The 25,315-nt window shown below is 42.6% G+C and overlaps 1 protein-coding gene across 2 annotated transcripts in view; it reads left to right on the top strand.

Annotated features, from left to right (window-relative positions):
• SLC17A5 (solute carrier family 17 member 5) overlaps positions 1 to 25,315 on the top strand; it is a 78,484-nt gene that overhangs the window by 49,471 nt on the left and 3,698 nt on the right. For both annotated transcript variants that reach the window (XM_075598014.1, XM_075598015.1), the window contains exons 5-10: positions 3,480 to 3,566; positions 4,734 to 4,852; positions 6,311 to 6,469; positions 9,401 to 9,533; positions 14,015 to 14,162; positions 25,092 to 25,182. In XM_075598014.1, coding sequence (XP_075454129.1) covers positions 3,480 to 3,566; positions 4,734 to 4,852; positions 6,311 to 6,469; positions 9,401 to 9,533; positions 14,015 to 14,162; positions 25,092 to 25,182 — 737 coding nt within the window. The remainder of the gene's footprint in view (positions 1 to 3,479; positions 3,567 to 4,733; positions 4,853 to 6,310; positions 6,470 to 9,400; positions 9,534 to 14,014; positions 14,163 to 25,091; positions 25,183 to 25,315) is intronic.

The raw sequence follows: 25,315 nt of genomic DNA on the forward strand, positions 1-25,315 counted from the left end.
CACCACGGTCCAAAATAAAAATGTTTATACCTCCTTGCCTCCTTTTGAAAGCACACATATTCTGTGATGAAATGATTTTCCTTTCAGTGCTCGGCACTGTGCGGCAAACGGTTTGTATTTATTTTTTTACTTACTACATATTTTTCAGATATCAACCTCGCATGCTACGGGAAATGTTTAAAAGTAATGTATTCAGTCTAAAACAAAGGGCCCTTTTGTGGGTACATTTCAGTGGTGCCTGTTACATAAAGTCTATAGAGAAGTCACTGAAAGAAATAGGCAAGCTTAAGTAAAGTAAAACATTTCTTACATTCTGATATTTTTATCCTGTGTTTCATTAAAAGACATGTGTGCATAATTTTGACTTTTAAAGCAACAAAGCGGCCTATAATTAGATGAGATGGATAAGTCTTTGTAAAAACTTTTTCTTAGTGTTGTCTTCATTTTTGCATTAAACAAAACAATATGTTTTCATACATTCTTTGTATACATTTTAGAACAACGCTTATATTCATGCAGGGTCTGTTTAATATCTTGCACAGTAATAATCTTTATTGTACTGGATTCCTTAGTGTGTCGGATATTTTAATTCTAATTCTTGTATGATTCCAGAGATGTAAAGTGAGGCTCAACCTTTTATATATACGGTACTTGGATTGTAAGCTCTTCGGGGCAGGGACTCTTTTTCCTAGTGTTTACTTTTATGTTGGAAGCACTTATTCCTATTATATCACATGTATTACTGCTATAAAGTGCTATGTACATGGATGGCGCTATACAAATGTATGTACAGTTAGGTCCGAAAATAATTGGACACTGACACAATTTTCATAATTTTGGCTCTGTACGCCACCACAATGGATTCTAAATGAAACAACTGAGATGCAATAGAAGTGCAGACTTTCAGCTTTAATTCAAGGGGTTAAACAAAAATCGTATGAAACATTTAGGAATTGTAACCATTTTCATACACAGTCCCCTTATTTCAGGGGCTCAAATGTAATTGGACAAATTAACACAATCATAAATAAATAAAATGTTAATTTTTAATACTTTGTCGAGAATCCTTTGCAGGCAATGACTGCTTGAAGTCTGGAACGCATGGACATCACCAAACGCTGGGTTTCCTCCTTTGTGATGCTTTGTCAGGCCTTTACTGCAGCTGTCTTCAGTTGTTGTTTGTTCGTGGGTCTTTCTGCCTTAAGTTTTGTCTTCAGCAAGTGAAATGCATGCTCGATCGGGTTGGGATCAGGTGATTGACTCGGCCATTGCAGAATATTCCACTTCTTTGCCTTAAAAAACTCCTGGGTTGCTTTCGCAGTATGTTTTGGGTAATTGCCAATCTGTAAAGTGAAGCGCCGTCCAATCAACTTCGCTGAATTTGGCTGAATCTGAGCAGACAATATATTCCTATACACTTCAGAATTCATCCGGCTGCTTCTGTCTTCTGTCAAATCATTAATAAACACTAGTGACCCTGTGCCATTGTAAGCCATGCATGCCCATGCCATCACACTGCCTCCATCGTGTTTTACAGATGATGTGGTATGCTTCGGATCATGAGCAGTTCCAAGCCTTCACCATACTTTTTTCTTCCCATCGTTCTGGTACAGGTTGATCTTAGTTTCATCTGTCCAAAGAATGCTGTTCCAGAACTGGGCTGGCTTTTTTAGATATTGTTTGGCAAACTCTAATCTGGCCTTTCTATTCTTGAGGCTTATGAATGGTTTGCACCTTGTGGTGAACCCTCTGTATTTGCTCTCGTGAAGTCTTCTCTTTATGGTAGACTTGGATAATGATATGCCTACCTCCTGGAGAGTGTTCTTAACTTGGCTGGATGTTGTGAAGGGGTTTTTCTTTGTGAATGATAGTGAATATAAGGCGCTAACAACTTAAAATAAAATAGTGGTTGCGTGCAAGTTAATAGTGCAATATACAATAAAATATGTGCTCAATTAATATATCCCTGCTCAAACCCTCTGGCAGAACCTGTTTCCCGGGTTCCAAGTAGAATGATATAATTCAGACAATCCAGGAGGAGCAAAATATGGGGAAATAAAGAAACAAAAAACAATGCAAATTTAAGTGCAGACGTTGAGACTAAAATCCAATCAGATGTCAATATCTTGGCTCTACCGGTCTATCTACTCACAAGATGTTAGTGGTATATATGCAGTTGGCAGATTGGGCTGCCACCCCAGGTGGATGCTGTATACTGTGTAACTCCCTCCAGGCTCGTCTCATCAGTGTGGCAATGATACATGTAGAGGAAGAAACAGAACTACATAGCGCGATCTGTCTTGAAATAGACTGTATAAAAAGTATATAGGCATATACAATGTGCACTTACAATGTGCCAGAATTAAAATCGCCTTTTTTACATTAAGAGTGAATCTAGGGGGTACTCCGCCGTTCTCACCACCTCCTCTCTGGCTCTGGATCTCCTCCGTCTGCAACCTGGGATTTTTTTTTACCATGGAAAGGATCCTATGATCATCCACCACTGTTGTCTTCCATGGACGTCCAGGCCTTTTTGTGTTGCAGAGCTCACCAGTGCGTTCTTTTTCTCAGAATGTACCCAATTGTTGATTTGGCCACTCCTAATGTTCCTGCTATCTTACTGATGGATTTTCTTTTTTTTTTTGCAGCTTAAGGATGCCCTGTTTCACTTTCATTGAGAGCTCCTTTGACCGTATGTTGTGGGTTCACAGCAACAGCTTCCAAATGCGAATGCCACACCTGGAATCAACTCCAGACCTTTTACCTGCTTAATTGATGATGAAATAACGAAGCAATAGCCCACACCTGTCCATGAAACAGCTTTTGAGTCAATTGTACAATTACTTTTGGTCCCTTGAAAAAGAGGGGGCTACATATTAAAGAGATGTAATTCCTAAACCCTTCCTCCAATTTGGATGTGAATACCCTCAAATTAAAGCTGATAGACTGCACTTTAAGCCCATATTCATTATTTAACTGTAACTGGAATTTATTTTGGTACACAGCCGAAATAATAAAACTTGTATCAGTGTCCAATTATTTCCGGACCTAACTGTATGTGTGTATGTATATAATTCCCATGTGCAGGAATAATTGTTAAAGTTAAGACATGGGGGTATTTTTCCCCCTTTCTTCACAAATATTCCAAGATATAATAAAGAAACACAGTTTGACTGTAAAAGAGATTTCACTACAGTATTGATGATGTCTTTCACATGGCACATGAATGTAAGAGTATGTAGTGCCTTTGTGATTCAGTCCTAGGAGCCAATTTATTTTACCTGTGAAGAATCATTGACTTCCTGAGGATTTTTGTTTTTATAAAAAATAACAAAACTAAAAAAAAGAAACCATTCACTAAGCAAATGTGACCTGTTTAATGACAGATTTTTTTTAATTTTAATTTATATGTAATTGTAATATGGAATGTTTATATATTACTGAGCATTCTCTTGAAACCAACACTTATTTGCTTTTAGGTGCACAACTTGGAACAGTTGTATCTCTTCCGTTGTCAGGTCTAATTTGCTATTACATGAGTTGGATTTATGTATTCTACATATTTGGTAAGTATTGAAAATATTTACTTTAAGTTGACTAGAGTATTATATATACAGGCCCTACAAGAATATTGTGACTGGGTTTAAAGTTTATTACTATACACGTTTTGTTTTTCTCAATGGTTACTACCCGGGATGAAAAAATCTAAAATCCCCCCCTTTGCGGCTGTGCTGTACACAGTAAGGACTGACCTGATTGACAGGTCAAGTCACTACTGCGCAGCTCTGTGAGAAGAGCAGGAGGCAGAAGGATGCGAGGCCTGGGGGTGGGGCTAGCCAAAGGGGACGGAGCTAGTCAGCAGAAATGTGAGAGTGTCTATGTGACACAGATACACACAGTGACACTAAGCCGACAATGTGTGGTGAGGGGCAGCCAGAACACTCCCGTTCCCCCTCATCTCCACCCCCGTGCCCCTAACTATTCTAACTTCTAAGTATTTTATATTTTCGCCCACCCCTGGTACAGATAAAGGTATCTTTAAAGTTAAGACACTTCTGTGTTTGAGCAACTTTGAGAAGGGTTGACATCTGATTTGCGCAATAGTAGCACAACCCAAGCTTACGTTGCAGAAAGAGGACACAAGTGTGAAGTTGCACACATTTGATAAAAATGTCATAGTTGCCTTGTTATAAAGGAAACATGCGAGACATCTGCAGTTGAAACAGAAGCACGTACAGGACGGCGTGATCTGCCCATTCAAATGTTACCCATGAAAACATTCATCTAAACTTTCCCATTGAGAGAATATGGGGGGGATACGGCAACGAAAATGCAAAAACCCGATAGATAAAACTACCACCATACAAAATTTATACCAAACTAAAGACAAGTGAAGGATTTGCTGCATTATCATAGGTGACTATTGAACAGACCGATTGAGCTGTCCTGTACGTGATGGCGTGGTCACAAGATTGTGCACGGCTGAACCTAACAAGGGTTTATAAGGGAAGCCACATCCATGAGAATATAGTTATCTTGACAAAGGGGCATGAAGTCCTAAAGTGTGGTGTTCCTGTCTATGAGATGCATGAACAGGAATTGACAGTGCTCATACAAATGCAATTACAAATCCCGATATTAAAGAGTCAGTGACGAGATTAGGAAAGCGGGCAATTAATAAAAAAACCTGTATTAGCTTTTTGTTTCCATTTGATATTTTCTTTCACCTGCAGGAGCCTTTGGTGTTGTGTGGTTTGTAATGTGGCTCGCGTTTGTTAGTGATACCCCGCAAACACACGGCACAATTTCTGATTCAGAAAAACGCTACATTCTATCTTGTCTTGAAGATCAAGTAAGTATGAGTTAAATATGTCAACTACAGACTCTGCACTTACATATGCGATCAATGACATTGCGTTCCCTGAACTACACTACATTATAGTTGGTGTAACTAAGGTTTCTCGTTTGTGGTGGCTCATTGCTGGTGCAAATGTAAGAAAGTGTATTGCTTAAGATGTATCATTCTACATTCTTATCCAGGAAATGTAATATATTTCAAGTATTTTATACTTCTATATAAATTATAAATACGGCAATTTGTTTTTTTCATACTTTTTGGGTATCTTGCTACACTCTATGGATCAACTAAGCTCCATGATTTACCTTACCTAAGGTTTGTGCTTTGCGGCACCCATGCATCTATTAGGCACTATACTGCCCCCACATAGGCATTTTACTGCTCACCCTTGGCTAGTACAAAATAATCTGCAACCGTTAACAAATTTTGTAGTAAATAAGGACTTTGGCTTGTTGCTTATGTCATCTTCAACAGTGGAAGGCAGCATCATTCATTCACATGAAATCTCCAACTCATATGGTTTCAGTTTTATTTTGCAAGGAACATGGGGCAGCTCACTTAACCTTGCATGTTTATTCACATTACTCATTGACACTTATTCATACAAAAACACATCCCCACACACGCACCCAGGCAATTGCACACGCACCCAGGCAATCATACACGCACCGAGGCAATTGCACACGCACCCAGACAGGGCTGCCAACAGAATTCTTGGGGCAAGGGACAAATGAATTGGCCTGGACGAGGTAGAAGGAGCTATATGGGGGGAGGTGCTATGTGGGGGTGGCAGGAGGAGCTATGGGAGGAGGAGGTAATGGAGGAATAGTATGGGCCTGGGGGAGGAAGGGGGAGTAGGTTTGAGGCTGGGAGATGGGTATGGGCCTGGGAGCGGGGGCAGGGCGTAGTAGGTATGGGCTCGGGGGAGGGGTGGAGTTGTAGGTATGGGCCCAGTTGAGTGGGGGAGGAGTAGGTATGGGCCTGGGGTGGGGGAGATAAAGAGGTATGGGCCTGGGGGGTGGGGGGTTAGGAAAAAGGCCTAAGGGGGAGGGGGTGCCGGTAGTCACTCCAGGGTTGACATTATGTCTGCTTTTCAAAGCTCGCGGGCCAATAAGAAGCTGTGACATCATTCAGTGGGGCTTCTTATTGGTCCATGTGACCGGGGGCTTTAAACTGCAGAGAGATTAAAGCACACTCTACAGAGGCAAGTATCTCTCTGGAAGCAGGGGGTCCCCAGAGCTGTAATGAATGGGGTTCAGCACTCGAGACCCCATGCTTCCATCCTGTTGTAAAGAATGAAGGGGAAACAACGGCTTGGATCACTCCTTTAAGTGATATGGCATCTTGGTGGGGGAACACTGCATCAGTTTTAAATATGACCCAATAGACTGTTTTCCTTGGCTCCTAAAAAACATATTTGACTTCTGATTATGACGATGGTTTTTATTTCAGCTTTCTACTCAGACGTCTATACCTTGTGGTGCAATGTTAAAGTCGTTGCCTTTGTGGGCTATTGTTGTAGCTCATTTTTCTTATAACTGGACGTTTTACACTTTGCTAACATTATTGCCGACATATATGAAGGAGATCCTACGCTTCAATGCACAGGAGGTAAGCTCAAGATAATACATTGTATTACTACAGGATGATTTTAATGGCAGTGAAGTGCAGAGGGAGAGTGACTGGTGTTAACGTCCTAATTAATGTAGGCTGCAAATCTCTCCCCCTCTGTGATAGGCTGAACAGCCTGTCACTCAACCAGAGACAGCCAGTGATTTTACCATTTGGTTTCAAACCAAAACTATTTCCCATATGATTGGCTTTTTCAATGACCATCAATAAGTCACAATGCCAAACGTTTGATAAAATATGCCTTTACCTACCTAAGACTGTTTGTTTTTAGTCATGGACAATTATATGTTGCTCTATCAAGAGTCAGAGCAGTTGAATAATTTACTGTAGTGTCGGAAAATAACCCAGAAATGGGCAATTGTGTCTTTTAGAGAAATCTGCAATTTAAAAAAGAAGTTAAAAAAAAAAAATGTGAATGTTTAATAAAATTTCTGATCTCCTAGATCGGCATATGTTACGTCGGGTAGAGCTAGTTTTCTAATAATACAATAAGCGCAGCAAAGTCAGGCAATAGGAAAGGAAATCCCTGCCCCAGAAAGCTTATAATCGAAGTGTTATGTTGGGAGATTTGGAGAGAGCAGGTGAGGGAATAAGTGCAGTAGATGGCAGTGATTGGTCACAATGGTTGGTAGGAGCAACTGTGGGTGTGGGGCAGTCACAGTGAGTCTAGGTTATTTAAATGCTTAATTTAAGAGCTGAGTTTTCAGGTTGGTCAGTATTAAATTAGATGGGTTAACACAACTAGCAGGGAGGCGTGGGTTAGAGCAGGAATGTATGGCTGGGTCCAGGATTAGAAGAGATATCAACAGCAGGAAGAAGGAGGAGTAGAGCAAGAGAGAATATTGAATTATTGTTTGGGTAATTAGGCAATTGTGAAAACCTGGCCCTTGAGAATTGAGCTTGGATTTTCTGATTTTAAGAGTACTGAGAATTCAAAGCTAAAACAATGACCTAACCGTGGCTGTTGAGCACCCAAGGCTAAAATAACGAGCAAGATTGACCTGGGAAGTAGTTTTGGAGTAATGAAATGCATCTGAGAAATTGTGCTTTTGGGCTAAGTTCACCTGCCAAAGCTTTATGCAGTAAGGTCCGATGCAGCTGATCGTGGTGTCATTCAAGTCGACCACAGTTTTTATTCAATAAGGCCCATAAAGTAATGTGCTGGGTGTCAGAAATAGATTGTGTACGGTTCAACAGTCTGAAAAAATAAGAGTACGTTAACATGGACATTTCTGTGTTAAATGGAGACGGGCACATCCACTGAGTGTGTCAACACTGCATAGTTGGTAGTTAGCAGTATTAGGATCGATAGGGTTGAGATAACAAGAGTTGCTCATGGGATAGGCATTCTACTTGCTTGTAGCATTATAAATGAGTAGTAGAGATTCATCCTAAAACTTGAGAGATACAGAGACTGTAAATTATGCCAGGGAGTATATGTGCTTTTGAAATAATGACTCAATATTCCATCAATTTTGTTTCTTCATTAAGTTTGGTTGCAGCAGCTAGGCTTATGTAGCTTTGCTGCTTTTTGGAGATCTCTCTAAAGCAACACATTCCCTGCTGCTTTGTAGTAAAACATTATCAGTCCTCACACAAAATCCCCACAGATCTTTCTTCTCCTTAAATGGCATCTTGCTGGTCAGTGGGTAAGTTATTTGACTATACTGGCTAAGAGATATTCTCGACTTGGGAATTTGTGCTTCTCAGATGTTTGATCACTACTATTTCATCATCACCCAGGGACAGCTAGTCATTAGCTGTTTCTCAGCCTTTGGATATTAACCTCCTCGTCACCAGTAACACGCAGACTGCATGGTATGTAAATACTTGCTAAAGTAGTATTTTTCATGTTATTAACAACAGACTAACGTTTCGGGCAGGAGCCTCTACGTCAGATCATCCCCTGTTTAACGGACTTAAAACATAAAATGCATATAGAGAATTTAGCACCGGAAATGCGTGGACGCATCCTGGTAATGGCGGACTTCATGTGCAGTTACCTCTCGGTACTTCGGGTTGTGATGGCTCGGTCCTAGATCTGCCCCTCTGTGCAGAGCGTTGTTGGCAGCACAGAACGCCATGTATTGCAGCCCTGGCAACCCAGGACGCCTTAGGAATGAATATAATCAGTGCGCAGGTACAAAAAAAGATAACTGGAAACATACTAATAAACATTATTAAGGAAATAGCTATTTACTATATTCATTGAACAATAGTGCCAATAACCCCATCTAATCAAGAATACCAATTATAAGCCCAAACGCCTTTTCAAGGTATTGTTTTATTAAAAAGAAGAAAAAAAAGATGTAGTGTTTTAAACGGCTCCTGTTGTCCTGAAACAGTATTGTTCTTTTGTTGTTAATATGATCAAGTAAAATAATACTCTAGCAAGTACTGCTTTTTGGTTTTGTGTACTACATACATTTCTTTGCTCCTTTAGGCTGAAGGCAGGGAGCGGGCGCTCATGCTCGGTGACGTCACGTTACCTGCTCGGACGGGAGATTTGTGGCCGGCAAGGTGCGCACGCGGGGGGGGGCTATTCGCGGGGCGTGGCCATAACATCACGGAGCTGGTTCGCCCTCATTGGGCGAACCGCTCACGTGATGCGCGAGCGAGAGACAGATTCAAAAGTTCTTGCTTCGGCAAGCAGGTAAGCGCCGAGCGGGCGCAGGCGCTTGCTCACGCTGGCCACACACATTGCCGCAATGTGTTTCATCGCGGCCAGCGTGAGCGCCCGCTCAGCGCCACCCTGGCCGAGGCCTTAGGTATTCAGACCCTGAATCAAAAACCTGTCGTGTTGCTATTTTCTCACTGAGAAAAAGTTTTCTGTGAGTAATCATACATGCGCTTAATAAATGATACCAACATTTGCTTAGACTAAAAAAAAATGTATATCTTTTATTGTAGAATGGGTTTCTGTCTGCACTGCCTTACTTTGGATGTTGGGTCTGTATGCTCTTAACTGGTCTCATAGCTGACTACCTGAGAGAGAGGCTAAACTTTACAACTGTGGCTGTTCGAAAAATATTTAACTCCATAGGTAAGTGAAATATTCTGTTTATTAGTTGTGAGTTTGCGGAAGTAATTTAAAAAAAAAATGGGTTAAAATCTTCTTCAAAAATTGGGTTAAGTAGGATTACAGAATAAGGCAAATAGGCGGTCCCTGCTCAGCTCAATATAATTTACATGTTGGAGGTGTGCTATTTGGGAATTATACATTTGTGAGAACACGAGAGGAGAAAGAATCCATCATACGGGATTCTTTCTCCTCTCGTATTCTCAGGATTGCGGAATACTTACATTGGACACATTTTAGAGAGGTCGCTAAAAAAAACAAAGAGTATATTGGGTTGTCTTTTCATACCATCCGCAATGGCCTTTACTAATACTGTATGTGGATTTCCAATGTGTATCACTAATTTATTACGGCAGAGTTGATCTATGTAACAAGCACAGTAATCGTAGCCAGTCAGTCCATTACCTAAGTTTGGGTACAGTTTTGTTTTGTTCACACATGCTTTTATCTGAAGTGATCTAATATTTGTGTTTTCGTTCTTACAAATAGTTTTGTTGTTTGTCACATTTTACATTGTTACCATTGGAAACATATCGAATGGCTGTGATCAACTACAGTACATTTAAATTTTCCTTTTACTCTTCCATTTCATTCAGTTTATCATCAGATCTTTCCTATTCTACAGTACCTTTAAAAAATGCCAAAAATCTACTCTTATTTACAAATTAACCAGTAGACTTTTTGTGTTTTGCCTTTGATCACTACAGCCGATCTAAAGTCCTCCAGGTTCATCCCTCTCCGTGACTGCTTCCCACTGTTTGCCCCTTTTCAAATCTTTCCATGAATAACAACATTTATCCTTCAGGATCAAAGTCACAATCTGGAGTTCATGACACAGACCTCTACTAGATCCCAGACTTGATTTCCCAAGTACTGTACTCCAATCTCTATTCATGTTCTGTAGTTCAATTCCTCTGAGTTCCACCTCCACAACTCTACCAGCACTCCACCATACATCAAAAATGATCTGTGCCACATTATCTGATGATGTTATGATTATCCATACCTTGCCTTCCCCTCTCACTTTGTTACTCAGAGGAATGGAGACACAGTGGCTCATATTTACTAAATTACGGTGCGATTCCAAAGGACGCCTTACGGACCGTTTGGTTGAATAGAGGCCATAAGGTGTCTGCCAGCGCTGGAAATATTATGGAATATTATAGGCTAAAGCAGTAAAATTCCGGGCATTACTGAAATCCCTGCCCTCTGATTGGTTAGAATTTTTGGCACCCTGCCAACTCACCTTTTAGAGATGTAGGGAGAGCGCGGCATCTCTGTTCCTCTCACAGCACAGCACGGCAACAGAAGCTCTCTCACACAGCACATGCAGGCACTTTCACACAGCACATGCAGGCTCTCTCACACACAGCACATGCAGGCCCTCTCACACAGGCTCTCTCACACAGCACATGCAGGCTCTTTCACTCTCCCCTCCCCCGCCCCTCCCTCCCTCTCCCCCCTGCTATTGCTGTCAGAAGCTGGCGGGTCCCAAATAGTAACTTTGTTACTTGCAACAAAGTTATATTTCTTCCACCACTTGCATAGCTTTTGCTAAGGTCATTTTTATCTGTTTTTTTTTTAGTTTGTTGTTAAAGCTGTAGTTCAGTCTTTTTTTTTTTTTTTTTTAATTTATTTTTTTACTTCAATAGTTTCATGTGTGCAATCTCTATTTACCTAAAGAACTGTATAGCTGCAGGTCAATTCGTTCTCCATGTATTGATAGGCGAAATTTGGTGACATAATTAGAGCTGGCATATGTTTTTATTTGCTTCTGTCAGTCAGTGGAAGCTCATGAATATTTTGAGCACTCCTGCACTGACATGTGCTAGAGGGAGGGCAGGGCTGACAAAGGGGTGTGCCAGGGCTTGTGACAGGACATGAAGGGGCAGTGCCTTAGCAAATGGCTGTTAAAATAGAATACAAGAAAATTGGTCTTTCAAAGTTGTTTTTTTAAAAACAGAAAATGATAAAAGTATTTTTTCTTACTACAGAACTGATTTATTAAAAAAAACACACATGCAGGATATTGACTGAACTGCAGCTTTAAAATCACTGTCTCCCCCCCCCCCACTTCTCTTCCCATTCTCCCCTTCACCCACCTTTCCCCCTCCCCTCTTCTCCCCCCCCCCCCCACTTCTCATCCCTTTCCCCCCTCAACACCTCCCCCTACCTGTCACCTCTCCCTCCCCACTTCTCTCCCCCCACCACCCCCCCTCACCTCTCTCTCTCCTCGCGCTCGCTCCCCCCTCACTTTGCTTCCCCCCTCACCTTGATTCCCCCCTCACCTCGCTCCCCCCCTCACCTCTCCCCTCCTCCACCACCTCCCACAATCCCCACTCACCTATCTCTTTTCCCCCACCCTTGCCTCTACTCCTCCCTTGCCCCCTCACCTCTCTTCTCCCCCCCTCACCTCTCTTCTCCCCCCCTCACCTCTCTTCTCCCCCCCTCACCTCTCTTCTCCCCCCCTCACCTCTCTTCTCCCCCCCTCACCTCTCTTCTCACCCCCTCACCTCTCTTCTCCCCCCCCCCCTCACCTTTCTTCTCTCCCCCCCTCACCTCTTCCCTCCTCCACCTCTCTCCCCTCTCATTTGCTACTTTACTTCTTTTTCCTACACAGGTGCATCAGAGTAGTTCCGAGTTATATATCTTTACAAAAGTGTCTATTTTTTATGAAAAAAACCTATATTTAGCCTATAATAGTAATAATCCTCTCAGAACAGGTCTTTACTGGCCAATAATGCCCTGTTCTTCGGGGATTATTACTTAAGTATCACTTAGTAAATAGAGGCAATTATCTCTTTATTTCTCTACCATCTTTTTGAATCTTTACTTTTTGTATTGGTGCAGTAACCTATTTATATATACATTATCATCTTCAGCCCTTGATGATCCAATGATGGATGAAGGCCTCCCAAATGATCTTCCAGACACTGCAGTTGCAAGCCTCTCCTCCACGTTACTACAACAATTTTTTTTTATTTCATCCTGCCATTTTACTTTTTGGTTATTGTCTTGGTATTTTAATTTTTGTTGTAGTCCAGTTGAGTATTGGCTTTGTCCAACAATGGTAATTTCTTCCTGTGATAGCTACCGTACTCTGCCATTTTAATCTCTTCACCCTTTTGATGATGACACAGACTTTTGTATGGTTTTGAGCACATGCATTCTTTTTCCGGTCTCTGGGTAATACCCAGCATACATCTCTCCATACTTATTTGCGTTGTCTGAAACTTCTGAATTATCTTTGGATTTAGAATCCAAGTTTCGAATCCATACTTGAGCACTGGTAGGATACACTGGTCAAAATGTTTTCTTCTTGAGGCCCAGTGGAAGGTTCTATTGAAATATTGGCTGAAGTGGCTCAGTGAATAAAGCACTGACTCTGATAACTGACACTGCGTGTGAAGCAGGGGAGGGTGGTTCAAATTTTTATGTCTGCTACTTGTGACCTTGGGGAAGTCACTTTATCTCCCTGTGTTTCAGGCACCAAAAAACATAGATTGTAAACTCATTTGGGCAGGGACTGTGTCTGTTAAAATTCTATGTGCAGGCATACCCCGGTTTAAGGACACTCACTTTAAGTACACTCGCGAGTAAGGACAGATCACCCAATAGGCAAATGGCAGCTCATGCATGCGCCTGTCAGCCCTTACTGAACATCAATACCAGCTCCCTACCTGTACCAAAGCTGTGCGCAAGCGGGGAGACTATAGAGCCTGTTACAAATGTGTTATTTACATCAGTTATACACGTATATGACGATTGCAGTAGAGTACATGCATCGATAAGTGGAAAAAAGGTAGTGCTTCACTTTAAGTTCATTTTCGCTTTACATACATGCTCTGGACCCATTGCGTACGTTAATGCGGGGTATGCCTGTACAGTGCTGCTTACTGTGCACTATATTGTAATTGTGAAGCACTTTGAGTCCCATTGAGAGAAAAGCACTTTATGGAGTAAAATTCTTATTGTGTCATTATGTCAGCCTTTCTCAAGATGCACTTATATTTTTAAAACTTGTTCTGTTTTTGTTTTGTGTTCCGTATTTCGTTTGTCTTTCATTCATCTACCTTTAATTTTTGCTGCATAATAATACATGTTCTTCCAGCAAAGCCTGGCATGCTAGGATAAAAGGAAACCATTGACATCTCATGAGTAGCTAATAACCAGATAGCGAAGTCCACTATTTCAGAGGCCTGAGCCTATGAAATAGAAGTGAAGAAGATCCAAATACAACATATACAAAAATCTTAACATTTTATCTGAAACCGGAATCTACATAGTTAACTGGCACGGTTCAGTAGTCTATATGAATAATATTGTACATGGGCCATTATTCAACATAGTGTGCAGTAGGTAATATGGGTCTATAACATTGATCTTTTTAGACATTTTTTTTTATCATGTATGTTTGTATTATTTATTGTTTTCTTTGTTTCCAGGAATGGTTGGACCTGCTATATTTCTACTAGCAACTGGGTACACGGGCTGTAATTATATACTGGCAGTTGCATTTCTCACCCTGTCAACTACACTTGGAGGCTTCTGTATGTCCGGATTCAATATAAATCACCTCGATATAGCACCGTCGTAAGTTGTGATTTATTCTGTGTTCACATGTGGCACTTCTGCAACTTTGTATACTGGAATCATATAATATTAATACTGGATTGAGAGTTGTTGAACCCACACATGGTATTTACCATTTTCAATATTTAATACAATTTACTTTCAGGTCCTATGTTTGGGGGAGAAGGTGAAGAGAATATGGGGTTGTGGTAGAAACAAATTAAAGAAGGTGTAGCACCTTTACCCCCACCCTCTGTGAGATTGGGTCACTACCTGTATGTTCCATGGTGCTGTGTATACCTGTGAGGCAACAGGAGGGCTCTGAGTTGCTCCACAATGGTGTGGGGAGAATCAGGACAGGCTCTTAGAATACTTCATTCTTTGGCAGCGCCTCCACTCAGCATGGATCCTGGAACTTGTGCAGGATGGTCCATGATGACACTATGTTCTCTCCAGGCAGTAAACCACACCTTGTTATGCTTCAAACGGTATTTATTGCACTCAGCAGAGTTACAGCATGCTTTGCTTCCCCTGGAAGGTTACCTTAAGGCTTGAGGCCCATCTAGGTTTCCTTCTGGTGCTCCACAGGGGGAGGGAAGAGACAGACACCCTGATTTCTGGGAGAGTGCCAGTATATATACCCTGGGGTTGGGCTTGTAACCCTGCCCCATAACAGGACAGGTCTGATACTGACAGGAGTCACATCAACCTCATGTGACCCAGCCAGTATACTCACCCGGCTGACACCCTAAGGTTGTTGCTAGGCCCGCTCTTGGATACAATAAGTGTATCCAAGGCTGCAATAGCAAACTAGGCCTTCATGAGGACTTAACCCCTCCAGTGCCTGTCCCTAACTGGACTTATACTGCAGGGGCCAAAGGAAAAACGTAGCGACCAGAGGCTATGCTGCACTCTCCTCCTGGTGAAGATCTCACGCCCCTACTGAGGGGTACAGTATGTGCAACATCAACATACTGTACCAACAACCTTAGAATTAATCCTAACACAATATGCATTAAACATGTGCATACATTTCAGTACATTAGTGCAATAGTACCATAACAAATACCCAGTCCTGGCTGGAACATTGGATCTAATATGAGTGATACCTAGGGCTACCTCAATAGTAGTGGGCCGGATCGGACTTCTTTACCATATTTCCCTGATCATCAGGTACCCTTACAGAATAACAACGCCTTCTCCCAGACTCAGAGATGTATTCTACTCTGTCTAGGTGGATGTTGCGGCCCACTACCCACAGCTTGAGTAGATGTTTGCCCTGTCTATTTCACAGTACTTATGCCCTCTGGTAGTGTTGGCCAGGTGCACTAGTATGGCTTCCTTAACCCATTCTACCCAGTGTTCTTCAGCACTCTGCATGAGGTTTTCAGGAAGGTATGGTTATTTAAACCCCATTTTGCAGAACCTCATTGCTAGGTTTCAGCCCTGCTGAACTTCATAAGGCCCTTCTCTCTTGCAGTACAAGGCAATACCCAAAATAGTGACCCTTCCCATAAAGGTTGTCCTAGACTCTCCTCTTGAGCTGGAGCTCTGAGGTTAGTCACTGCCCCTGATGAGATACTCTTTTCTGACACCACATCACCCTGATCTTCTATACCGCACCAAGGCAAGGCCTTCCCCACAGACAGTACAGGCATAACAGGCATGTTATCACTTTTTACATTACTACTTGGGGCCACGGGACTCACCGGTGACAAGGGCCTAGGGATCAAGGGTTGGAAATTAGCAGTTGAGGTAAAAGTGCAAAGAAAATGTTTATAGCATATCCTTACAAACCTCCAAATATATGTGAGATTGAGGAATCCCAAATTCTTTTGCAAATGGAGAATGCATCAAAACTAGATCATGTTTGGATAATGGGTGATTTTAATCATCCAGACGAAGACTGAAGCAATGAAATTAGCATCACAACTAAAGGTTTTTGAGGGTGCTAAAACACAATTACATGACCCAAATTATTGAGCAATCAACCAGGAGAGGGGCAATACTGGATTTGGTAATATCAAACAATGTAGAAGTAATAACAAATATTCAAGTCTGGGAACATTTAGGAAACCGTTATCATAACATGGTCTCATTTGAAAATAAATGATCAAAAACCATATTACTTGGGTTCAACAAAGACTTAACATTTTAGAAAGGCAGAATTTTATAAACTTGAGGAATAATCTACAATGAATAAATTGGGGTGACCTTTTTGCAGGGAAATTTTTTGAAGATAAATGGGCAGTCTTTGAAACATTGTTATAAAAGCACACCTATCAGTGATATACCCTTTGGTAATAAGTATAAAAGAAACAAGTCTAAATCAATTTGGCTAAATAAACAGGTAGGGAAGCAGATTCTTAATGTTAGAAGGGAAAGAGGCATCATATCAGAACTATAAGGAATGAAACAAAAGTTGCAAAAGGGCAATCAAATTTGCAAACATTGAAAATGGAAAAGGATTGCAATAGAAAGTAAAACGAACCCTAAAAAGTTATTGCAGTACCTTTATAACAAAAAGATTTGAAAAGAAAATATAGATCCCTTCAGTGTGAGAAGGGCAGGCAAATTATTGGAGATAAGGGAAGAGCAGAGGTATTCAACAAATTATTTGCCTCTGTATTTCCCAGGGAGGAAACAATTGCAAAAATAGTGCCACAGGAGGAACCCACAACCTCTATATTAACGAACAGTTGGTTAACTGAGAAAGTAGTGTTTAAGTGACTTGATAAAATTACAGCCTAAATAAACAAATATAAAGCAACTGGCCCCGATGGCATGCACCCAAGGGTTCTTAAGGAGCCAAGTTCAATAATAGCCAAACCATTACATTTAATATTAAAGGACTACATTTCCACAGGATCAATACTACTAGATTGGCGTAAGCAGACATGTTGCCTATATTTAAAAAGGGAGCTAGATCACAAACGGGGAGTTACAGACCTGTAAGCCTGACATCAGTAGCGGGGAAGCCCTAGGCACTTGCTGATGCCGCCTCCTCCGTGCTACCGCCCTCCGTATTCTTCAAAATCGCAGCGTCATATGACGCTGCAGATGTCACGAACGAGACGACGCCATGTGACGTTGCAGCGTCATTTGATGCTGCAGAAAGAAGGCGGAGGCAACAGGAAGGTGGAGGCGGCAGCAGGTAAGGAACTTCCCGATAGGCCAGAGAGCGTAGCCTCTGTGTATGGGGGCAGCAATTTTTGTCTCCCCAAAATTTTGCCGCCCTAATGGGAAATCCGCCACTGGGGAAGCTACTTGAAAGTTTTGTATGGGATAATATTCAGGAATATCTAGTGGATAAAAAATAGGGTGTGTGTGCCGAGCACATGCATTTTAAGTGAAACTTCTTTGTCTTTTGTCACATTGTATTTGTGATGATAATCCTGGATGGTGAGCCCGGTGTTCTCAGCTCTTCTCCTCCCATTCGGTCAGTCCTCTCTTTGGTGGTGTGCATGCGCAGATGCCCACAGCCCATGGTGAGCATGCGCAGAGGCCCACGGGCATGCGCAGAGGCCCGCGGTCGTTAGTGTGCATGCGTACTTGGAGGTAGACAAGGGCGGTACTGCGCATGCGTAGTGGGGCCTGCAAGCTCCTCTTCTGCACATGCACTGGCTACAACCTCCATGCGGGCTGTTATACGCATGCGCGACGGGCGCGCGCCCATTAGTAGCTTGATGTCACTTGTTATGGTTTTTCATTACAAGGCAATGCATTTTTTCCCATCAAAATCCCTGTAGGTGCCACCAAAAAAGTTTCACTTCAAATTTATTTTTAATTGCATGGATTTATGAAGGATAGATATGTGCTAATCTATCAACATTAGTTTCTTTGAGGCGGTAAGTAGGGATTTAGACCAGGGTAATGGAGTTGATGTGGACTACTTAGATTTTGCAAAGGCTTTTGATACGGTTGCTCACTAGGTTAGTGTACAAAATAAAGCAAATTGGACTCGGTAAAAATATTTGTGCCTGGATTGAAAACTGGTTGAAGGATAGACTACTGCGAGTTGTCATAAATGGAACCCTGGCAAATTGGCTAAAGATGTACGTGGAGTGCATCAAGGAATGATACTGGGACCCCTGTTTTTTAACTTGTTGGCATAGAGCAGTGATTCCCAACCAGATTCCCTGGGGTTCCGTGGAACAGTCCCAGGGGTTCCGCCTGGACGTGGGCTGCGCTCCAGCCCGCTCTTAGGACTGCAGGAGTGCGCTCTAGCAGTGCGGCACTTCCGGTGCCTGCTGCTAGCTAGAGCGAGCGCGTGTGTGCAGTCCTGCCTGCTCTGCCGCCAGCTCGCCGCCGCCTCCTGACTGCCGCCACCTCCTCCGCTGGCACCTGCAGGATACCAGCCTCCCGCCTGAGGTAGGTATATGGGGCGGGAGGGAGATGTGAGATCCAGGGGGCTGGGTATATGAGGATGATGAAGGTGCTGGGGGAGATATGAGGATGGGTGCTGGGGGAGATGTGGTGATGATGATGAGTGCTGGGGGAGATGTATGATGAGGGGTGTTGGGGGAGATCTGTATTGGGGTGGGGTCTTTGTTAAATGTATTGGGGCAGTGGGGGTCTTTTTAAAATGTATTCATACGGTGGGGGTCTTTTTAAAATGTATTGGGGGAGAGGGAGTGAGTGAGGAAAAGAGGGAGTAAGAGTGAGACGCAGGGGAGAAATACATGGGAGGGGGAGAGTGAGTGAGATGGAGCAGAGCGAAATACATGGGTAGAGGGTGGGAAATAGAGGGGGCTCGTGAGGTGTGAAATGTTGTGATTTACCCCTGTCAAACTTAATATGTATCAGCCAGATAGGGGTTCCCCAAGATTTTTCTAAATACTTAAAGGGTTCCTCCAAACAAAAAAGTTGGAAATCACTGGTGTGGAGCAAAGTCTCCATTTTTGCTGATGACACTAAATTGTGTAACAAACAAGCAATGGGGGAGCATGGGATTAGAAAGACATATACAATAATAATGGTGATGAATATTGACAGTAGTTCCAAAGGTGGGGGCGGGTTGTAAATATAATAATACTTACACGGCCATGTGTAAGCAACCACAATTAGTGATCACCTCCTTGAGGGCGAGCTGTGCCTCTCCCAGCTAGATATAGCTGTATGTTGATAGGGTTAGGGGAAATGATATATAATCTATAAGGCTATACTCACACGGCCCTGTGTGAGCTGGTGTAGAAATTGGTTACTTTGGGGTTAAATTTAACCCATCCACATCTATTCGTCACGTAATGGGGGTTTTCTCCAGTATCCAGGGCAGCACGAAAATCAGTGCTAACTCCCAGGCGTCAGCCCGTCTCTCCCCCCAGGTGTTATGATGCGTGGTGGGGGGGAGGTGTTGGGTGATGAGAAAAACATTATTTGAGCCTGAGGAAGTCGATGTGTCGACGAAACGCGTAGCTCTAAACCACCAGAAGATTTTGACCTAAGGAGGCTTCCGCAGTCAGACCGTGGAGCAGTGTTTGCAGCCCAGCAGGAAGGGCGCACAAAGCTGCTCAAACTCGATCCTGGACTGCGTGAGGAGGCCAGGGGTCCATTCTATATGTATGTGAGTCCCTTTGCTGTTTTAATTAATAAATGCGATTTCTTGTGAATATTTAACTGGAACCGTGCCTCACTCGTTTTTCCCCCATTACGTGACGAATAGATGTGGATGGGTTAAATTTAACCCCAAAGTAACCAATTTCTACACCAGCTCACACAGGACCGTGTGAGTATAGCCTTATGGATTATATATAATTTCCCCTAACCCTATCAACATACAGCTATATCTAGCTGGGAGAGGCACAGCTCTCGCTCAAGGAGGTGATCACTAATTGTGGTTGCTTACACATGGCCGTGTAAGTATTATTATATTTACAACCCGCCCCCCACCTTTGGAACTACTGTCAATATTCATCACCATTATTATTGTATACTGTATGTCTTTCTAATCCCATGCTCCCCCATTGTTTGTTTGTTCCCATGTTTCTATAAGGGCTCTGGATTAACCCTTTTCTGGGGTTGAAGCTGAAGGGATCCTACTGTTTGCTCCAAGTATTTATAAGAGAGCTATTGTCGAATTTACCGCTTTACTGTAAGCACACTTTTGTTTCTAATCTGAGGTAAGCGCCTGTTTTTTTGCAAACTAAATTGTGTAAGGTCGTAAAATCACAGCAGGATGTAATTTCTCTCCAGAATGACTTGGATAAAGTGTAAATGTGGGTAGGTAAATGGCAGATGAGGTTTAATACAGATAAATATAAGGTTATGTATTTAAAAAGCAAGAATAAACAGGCGACTTACAAATTAAATGGGAACAAATTGGGTGAATCCTTGATGGAGAAGGATTTAGGAGTGCTTGTAGACAGCAGGCTTAGCAATAGTGTCCAGTGTCATGCAGTAGCTGCAAAGGCAAATAAGATCTTATCTTGCATTAAACGGTGAATAGATGGAAGGGAATTAAGCATAATTATGCCACTGTATAAAGCATTAGTGAGACCACACCCTGAATATAGAGTACAATTTTGTGCACCACTCCATAAAAAATACATTATGGAACTAGAGAGAGACAGAGGGGCGCAGACAAGGGTCGGAATCAATGTCAGACGGGTGATCGAAAAACACAATGTTAAACCAGTGATTAAAAGCACAGGGGTGATAGGAATATACAATATACAATATATACTCACACGGGCCTGTGTGGTACTGGATGGTACTATAGGTATCTTTAATTTCTATCTTCTTGTTAGTCAGTCGCACTACCTCTCCCTCTGTGCGTCAGGGATGGGCCACTCAGGGCGCATATAGTGGGACAAATCCAGGCTACTTCCGGGTTGAAGGAAAAAACTTTATTGGGACATCACACACACAAGGCTAGACTCCAAGACGAAGCGCTGTTCCATAGCGTGAAACGCATTGAGGGGGTGATCGTGGTGTAGCCTTGTGTGTGTGATGTCCCAATAAAGTTTTTTCCTTCAACCCGGAAGTAGCCTGGATTTGTCACTAGCAGTGGCGCCGGATCTTCTTTCTTCTATTCATTCTCTCTGAAGGCTGCACGCTGACAAACGGAAGACAGAGGAGTGCAGGACCCAGATTGGAGAGCATATAGAAGTAAGGGATTTCCCTCCCAGCCCTGATTAACTTAGAGGTCTTTATCTGCATCACCCATTCCGTTTTCAAGTGACTCATTGACACCCATGGGTGCAGAGACTATCTATTGAAGCGCAGGACAGTTTCTCCATACGCATATAGTGGGAGACAGCGCCACACAGATCAATAAAAATACGTTTATTCAGCAAAGAAAGGGAGATAACAAATAACTTGCATGTAAAAAACTGCTCAAGGACGCCGACGTCAACCTCCCGCTCTCTGGTGCAGTGTGTTCCTGTTCGCCACGTCCGGTCTACAGGACTGTTCACCGTCAGTGCAGGCGTCGGCTACGGTGTCCTGGAGCAGACACACGGCTTCTGGTCCAGGTCTCTGCACACACAACACGTTTCGGATCGTTAAATCCTTTGTCAGGCGGAGCCCACTATATGCGCCTTGAGTGGCCCATCACTGGCGTACAGAGGGAGAGGTAGTGCGACTGTCTAACAAGAAGATAGAAATTTAAAGATACCTATAGTACCATCCAGTACCACACAGGCCCGTGTGAGTACATATTGTATATATTCCTATCACCCCTGTGCTTTTAATCACTGGTTTAACATTGTGTTTTTCGATCACCGGTCTGACATTGATTCTGACCCTTGTCTGCGCCCCTCTGTCTCTCTTTCTACATATGTTTCCTTGAGGATCGTGGGAAGATCCTTTTCCGGGGGTTGAGCAGCAGACACTGAGCATTTGATGTGTGGTATATTTATATGTTTATTTTGACCCTATTCTTCTGTTCAGCTTCAAGCACTGTGTAAAGGGAGCGCCCCAGTTTACTTCCATTGGAACTAGAGGGAGAGGAGAGTCACCAAATTAATAAAGGGGATGGAAAATCTGACATGAGGAAAGGCTAGCTAATTTAGATTTATCTACATTTAGGAAGGAGGCGTCGAAGAGGGAATATGATAACTATATACAAATATATTCAGGATCAATACAAGGAGTTTTTAAAATGAATTATTCAAGGGCAGTACAAATGACACTGGGTCATCCCTTAAGGCAGCGGTGCGCTAACTGGGGGGTGCGGCGGTTACAGAGGCCGCTTGCCCTTCCCCAAGGATTTTCAATTAAATGCCGGGAGAGGCGTGAGGCCTCTGTAACATCACTTTCCTGCTGCAAGCCGGGTCTTCGGCGACGCGTCGCCATGACAACGCAAGTCTAATGATGCAGCGGGGTCATGTGACGTCACATGACCCGGGATGTCATACGACGCTGAGTTCTTACTGAGGGTGGGGCGCGAAAGCTGGGACTCCCAGGCATGGGGGCGCACGCAAAAAACTGCGCACTCCTGTCTTAAGGTTTGAGGAAGGGAAATTTCACCAGCAACAAAGGGAAGTATTCTTCACAGTAAGGGCAGCTAAAATGTGGCATTCATAACCCATGGAGATGGCAGGTACAACAGAGACCTTTTTATTTATTTTTAAAGTTGGATGTCTTTTTAGAAAGGAAAGGTATACAGGGATATACCAAATAAATAATCAGGATCGGATATTGATCCAGGGAGAAATCTGATTTGCCATTATGTGGAGTCGCGAATTAATATTTTTTTTCCCCTTATCATTGCGTGTTTCACTGGGATTTTTTGTTCTTCCTCCTCTGGATCAAAATTCTGTAAATACAAATATAGAATAAGTATCTGTCATCTAAATGTAGCATAGGTTAAACATGAAGGACATATGTCGTTTTTTTTTTTTTTTTCAACCTTACAACCTCATCTAGTATATAACTATGTAATGTAAGATATTAGCTTGTTACCATATTTGTGTATTGGACATGGAAATGTAAGTTGATCTCCATGTATTGTTGATGAGAAGTATGTTAGAGGACCTTGTAACTGCCAGTGAGCGCCGGAAGCGGAAGCTCTGCCTCCGGCGTGCACCGACATCAGGGAGAGGCCCGGCGCTGGAGAGAGACAGCAGCATAGGAAAGCCAGAGTCCGGCCCAACTTCCAGTGCCGGCTGTCTGGGTCCCCCGCAGCGAACAGGCCCGGAACATTGAACAGATCTCTTAACGCGGTTCCATTTTTTATTTTTTATTCACAACTCTAGTAGAAATGCGTTCCAAAAGTTGATTGCGCACTTTGTTTTAGTTCTGAGTTTATTAATAATGGTTCCCTGTTTATTCTCTCTATACACCTTTTAAGTTTTTGTACAATTCTGTCATCTCTACCATGTCATATTTTTTCAAGGACCCATGCACGTATTTACTAGGCAGTATTCTGCCCACTGCCAGGTTTAGTGTGTGTGTGTGTGTGTGTGTGTGTGTGTGTGTGTGTGTGTGTGTGTGTGTGTGTGTGTGTGTGTGTGTGTGTGTGTGTGTGTGTGTGTGTGTGTGTGTTTGATCCACAAAAAAACACATTTAATATATTTATTTTCATTTTGTTTTCCATTTAATTTATTACAATATTTTCTGATTTTAATGCATACTGTTTATACCAGAGAGAGAATGAGATGGGGGCAGTGCGTGCATGAGGCAGAAAGAGGGTGCAGAAGGCAGAATAAAGATTAGCAGTGCTGGCAGCTGTCTGTCATGTGATCTCATAGTGGGATTTACTCAAGGTTTGGGTCAAGATCTGGGCCACAACTCTCAGAAGCACATGCAGTAGTGGTAAGGGACCAGAAGCAAGTAGGGCAGAGGCCACATCTGTGCAACATAGTGTTTGAGCACAAGCCCCTGGAAGTACGGAACCTTGTGCTAGGACACCGGATGCACCTGCCAATAGCCGGTTTCAAAGACACCTTCCAGCTCTGAAAGCCCATTGACTTGAATGGTTAAAGAAAAACGGCGGTGCATAGCCGGACGAAAAACACTGAGGACTGGTTAGTAAATGCTAGAAAAAATGTATTGCCACATGTTGTACAGGTTAAAACACTCTAACGCGTTTCACGCCCGGTGACGCTTTATCAAAGAGTAGTGTCTACTCTTTTTGATAAAGCGCCACTGGGCATGAAACGCATTGGTGTTTTAACCTGTACTACATGTGGCAATAATTTTTTTTTTCTAGGATTTACTTACCAGCTGTCGACCACTTACCTGCAGCGGAGTCTCCCGGTCTTCTCTATCTTCTTCTGCAAATTCATCTTTTCCCCCTGCAGCACCAGTTAAAATTGCCATGGCAATGGGATGCTACGTGATGTCACACGGAGCAACATTACGTGACACTGCATGACATCACCACATCCCGTTGCCATGGCAACGCAGCATCATTTGACGCCGCGCGGCCATTTTAACTGGAGCTGCAGGGGGAAAGATGAATTTGCAAGGGAGAAGACAGAGAAGGCCGCCGGACCCCGCCGCAGGTAAGTGTCGTGGGGGGGGGGGGGGGTGAGGGAGTGTTTTGGGGAGGCGACTGACTTTTTTTGAGGGGGTGAGGGCGAGTGGGTTTTGCCCAGTTTGTCGGGCCCTGAGCATTGCTATCAAATTTATCCAGCACCAATGGATCTAATTCACATTTCATTTAGAAGACATTTTATGTCTTAGTAGTTATATAGTGAATATCAAATATTGCAGATCCGTCCAAAATGAACCTTTTTTGATGCAATTGGCATTGGCCAAACTGGCAACAAAAGAAGTTAAGCGTGAAATAGGGGGGGAAAATATCTTTTATGAAAATCACTTTTTTTTTAGTGACTAATGACATTTTAACCCATATTTATATATGATTGTACTGTAAAACCACACAGAAAAATGTTGTACCATAAAAGGGAATATTTTTTTTTTTACTTTTTATATTATGTTGTAAACAAGTTATTGCAACCATGCTGAAAATGGTTTGAAATGGTTTTTTTTTTTTTTTTGCAGGTTTGCTGGAATATTACTTGGAATTACAAACACATTTGCCACAGTTCCTGGAATGGTTGGTCCTGTTATTGCTAAAAGCTTAACTCCTGACGTAAGCAAATTAATGGATCTTACATATGTCCTGGGAACAAAAAATATTTGCAATGTGCTCTCTGCTTCCTTACAAGCACATCGGATAATAAATGAGTTAACACGCATTTAATTTTGTATCAGCGCTCCAGTTA

Source organism: Ascaphus truei, chromosome 4 (genome assembly GCF_040206685.1).
Source record: "Ascaphus truei isolate aAscTru1 chromosome 4, aAscTru1.hap1, whole genome shotgun sequence".
NCBI classification, from domain to species: domain Eukaryota; kingdom Metazoa; phylum Chordata; class Amphibia; order Anura; family Ascaphidae; genus Ascaphus; species Ascaphus truei.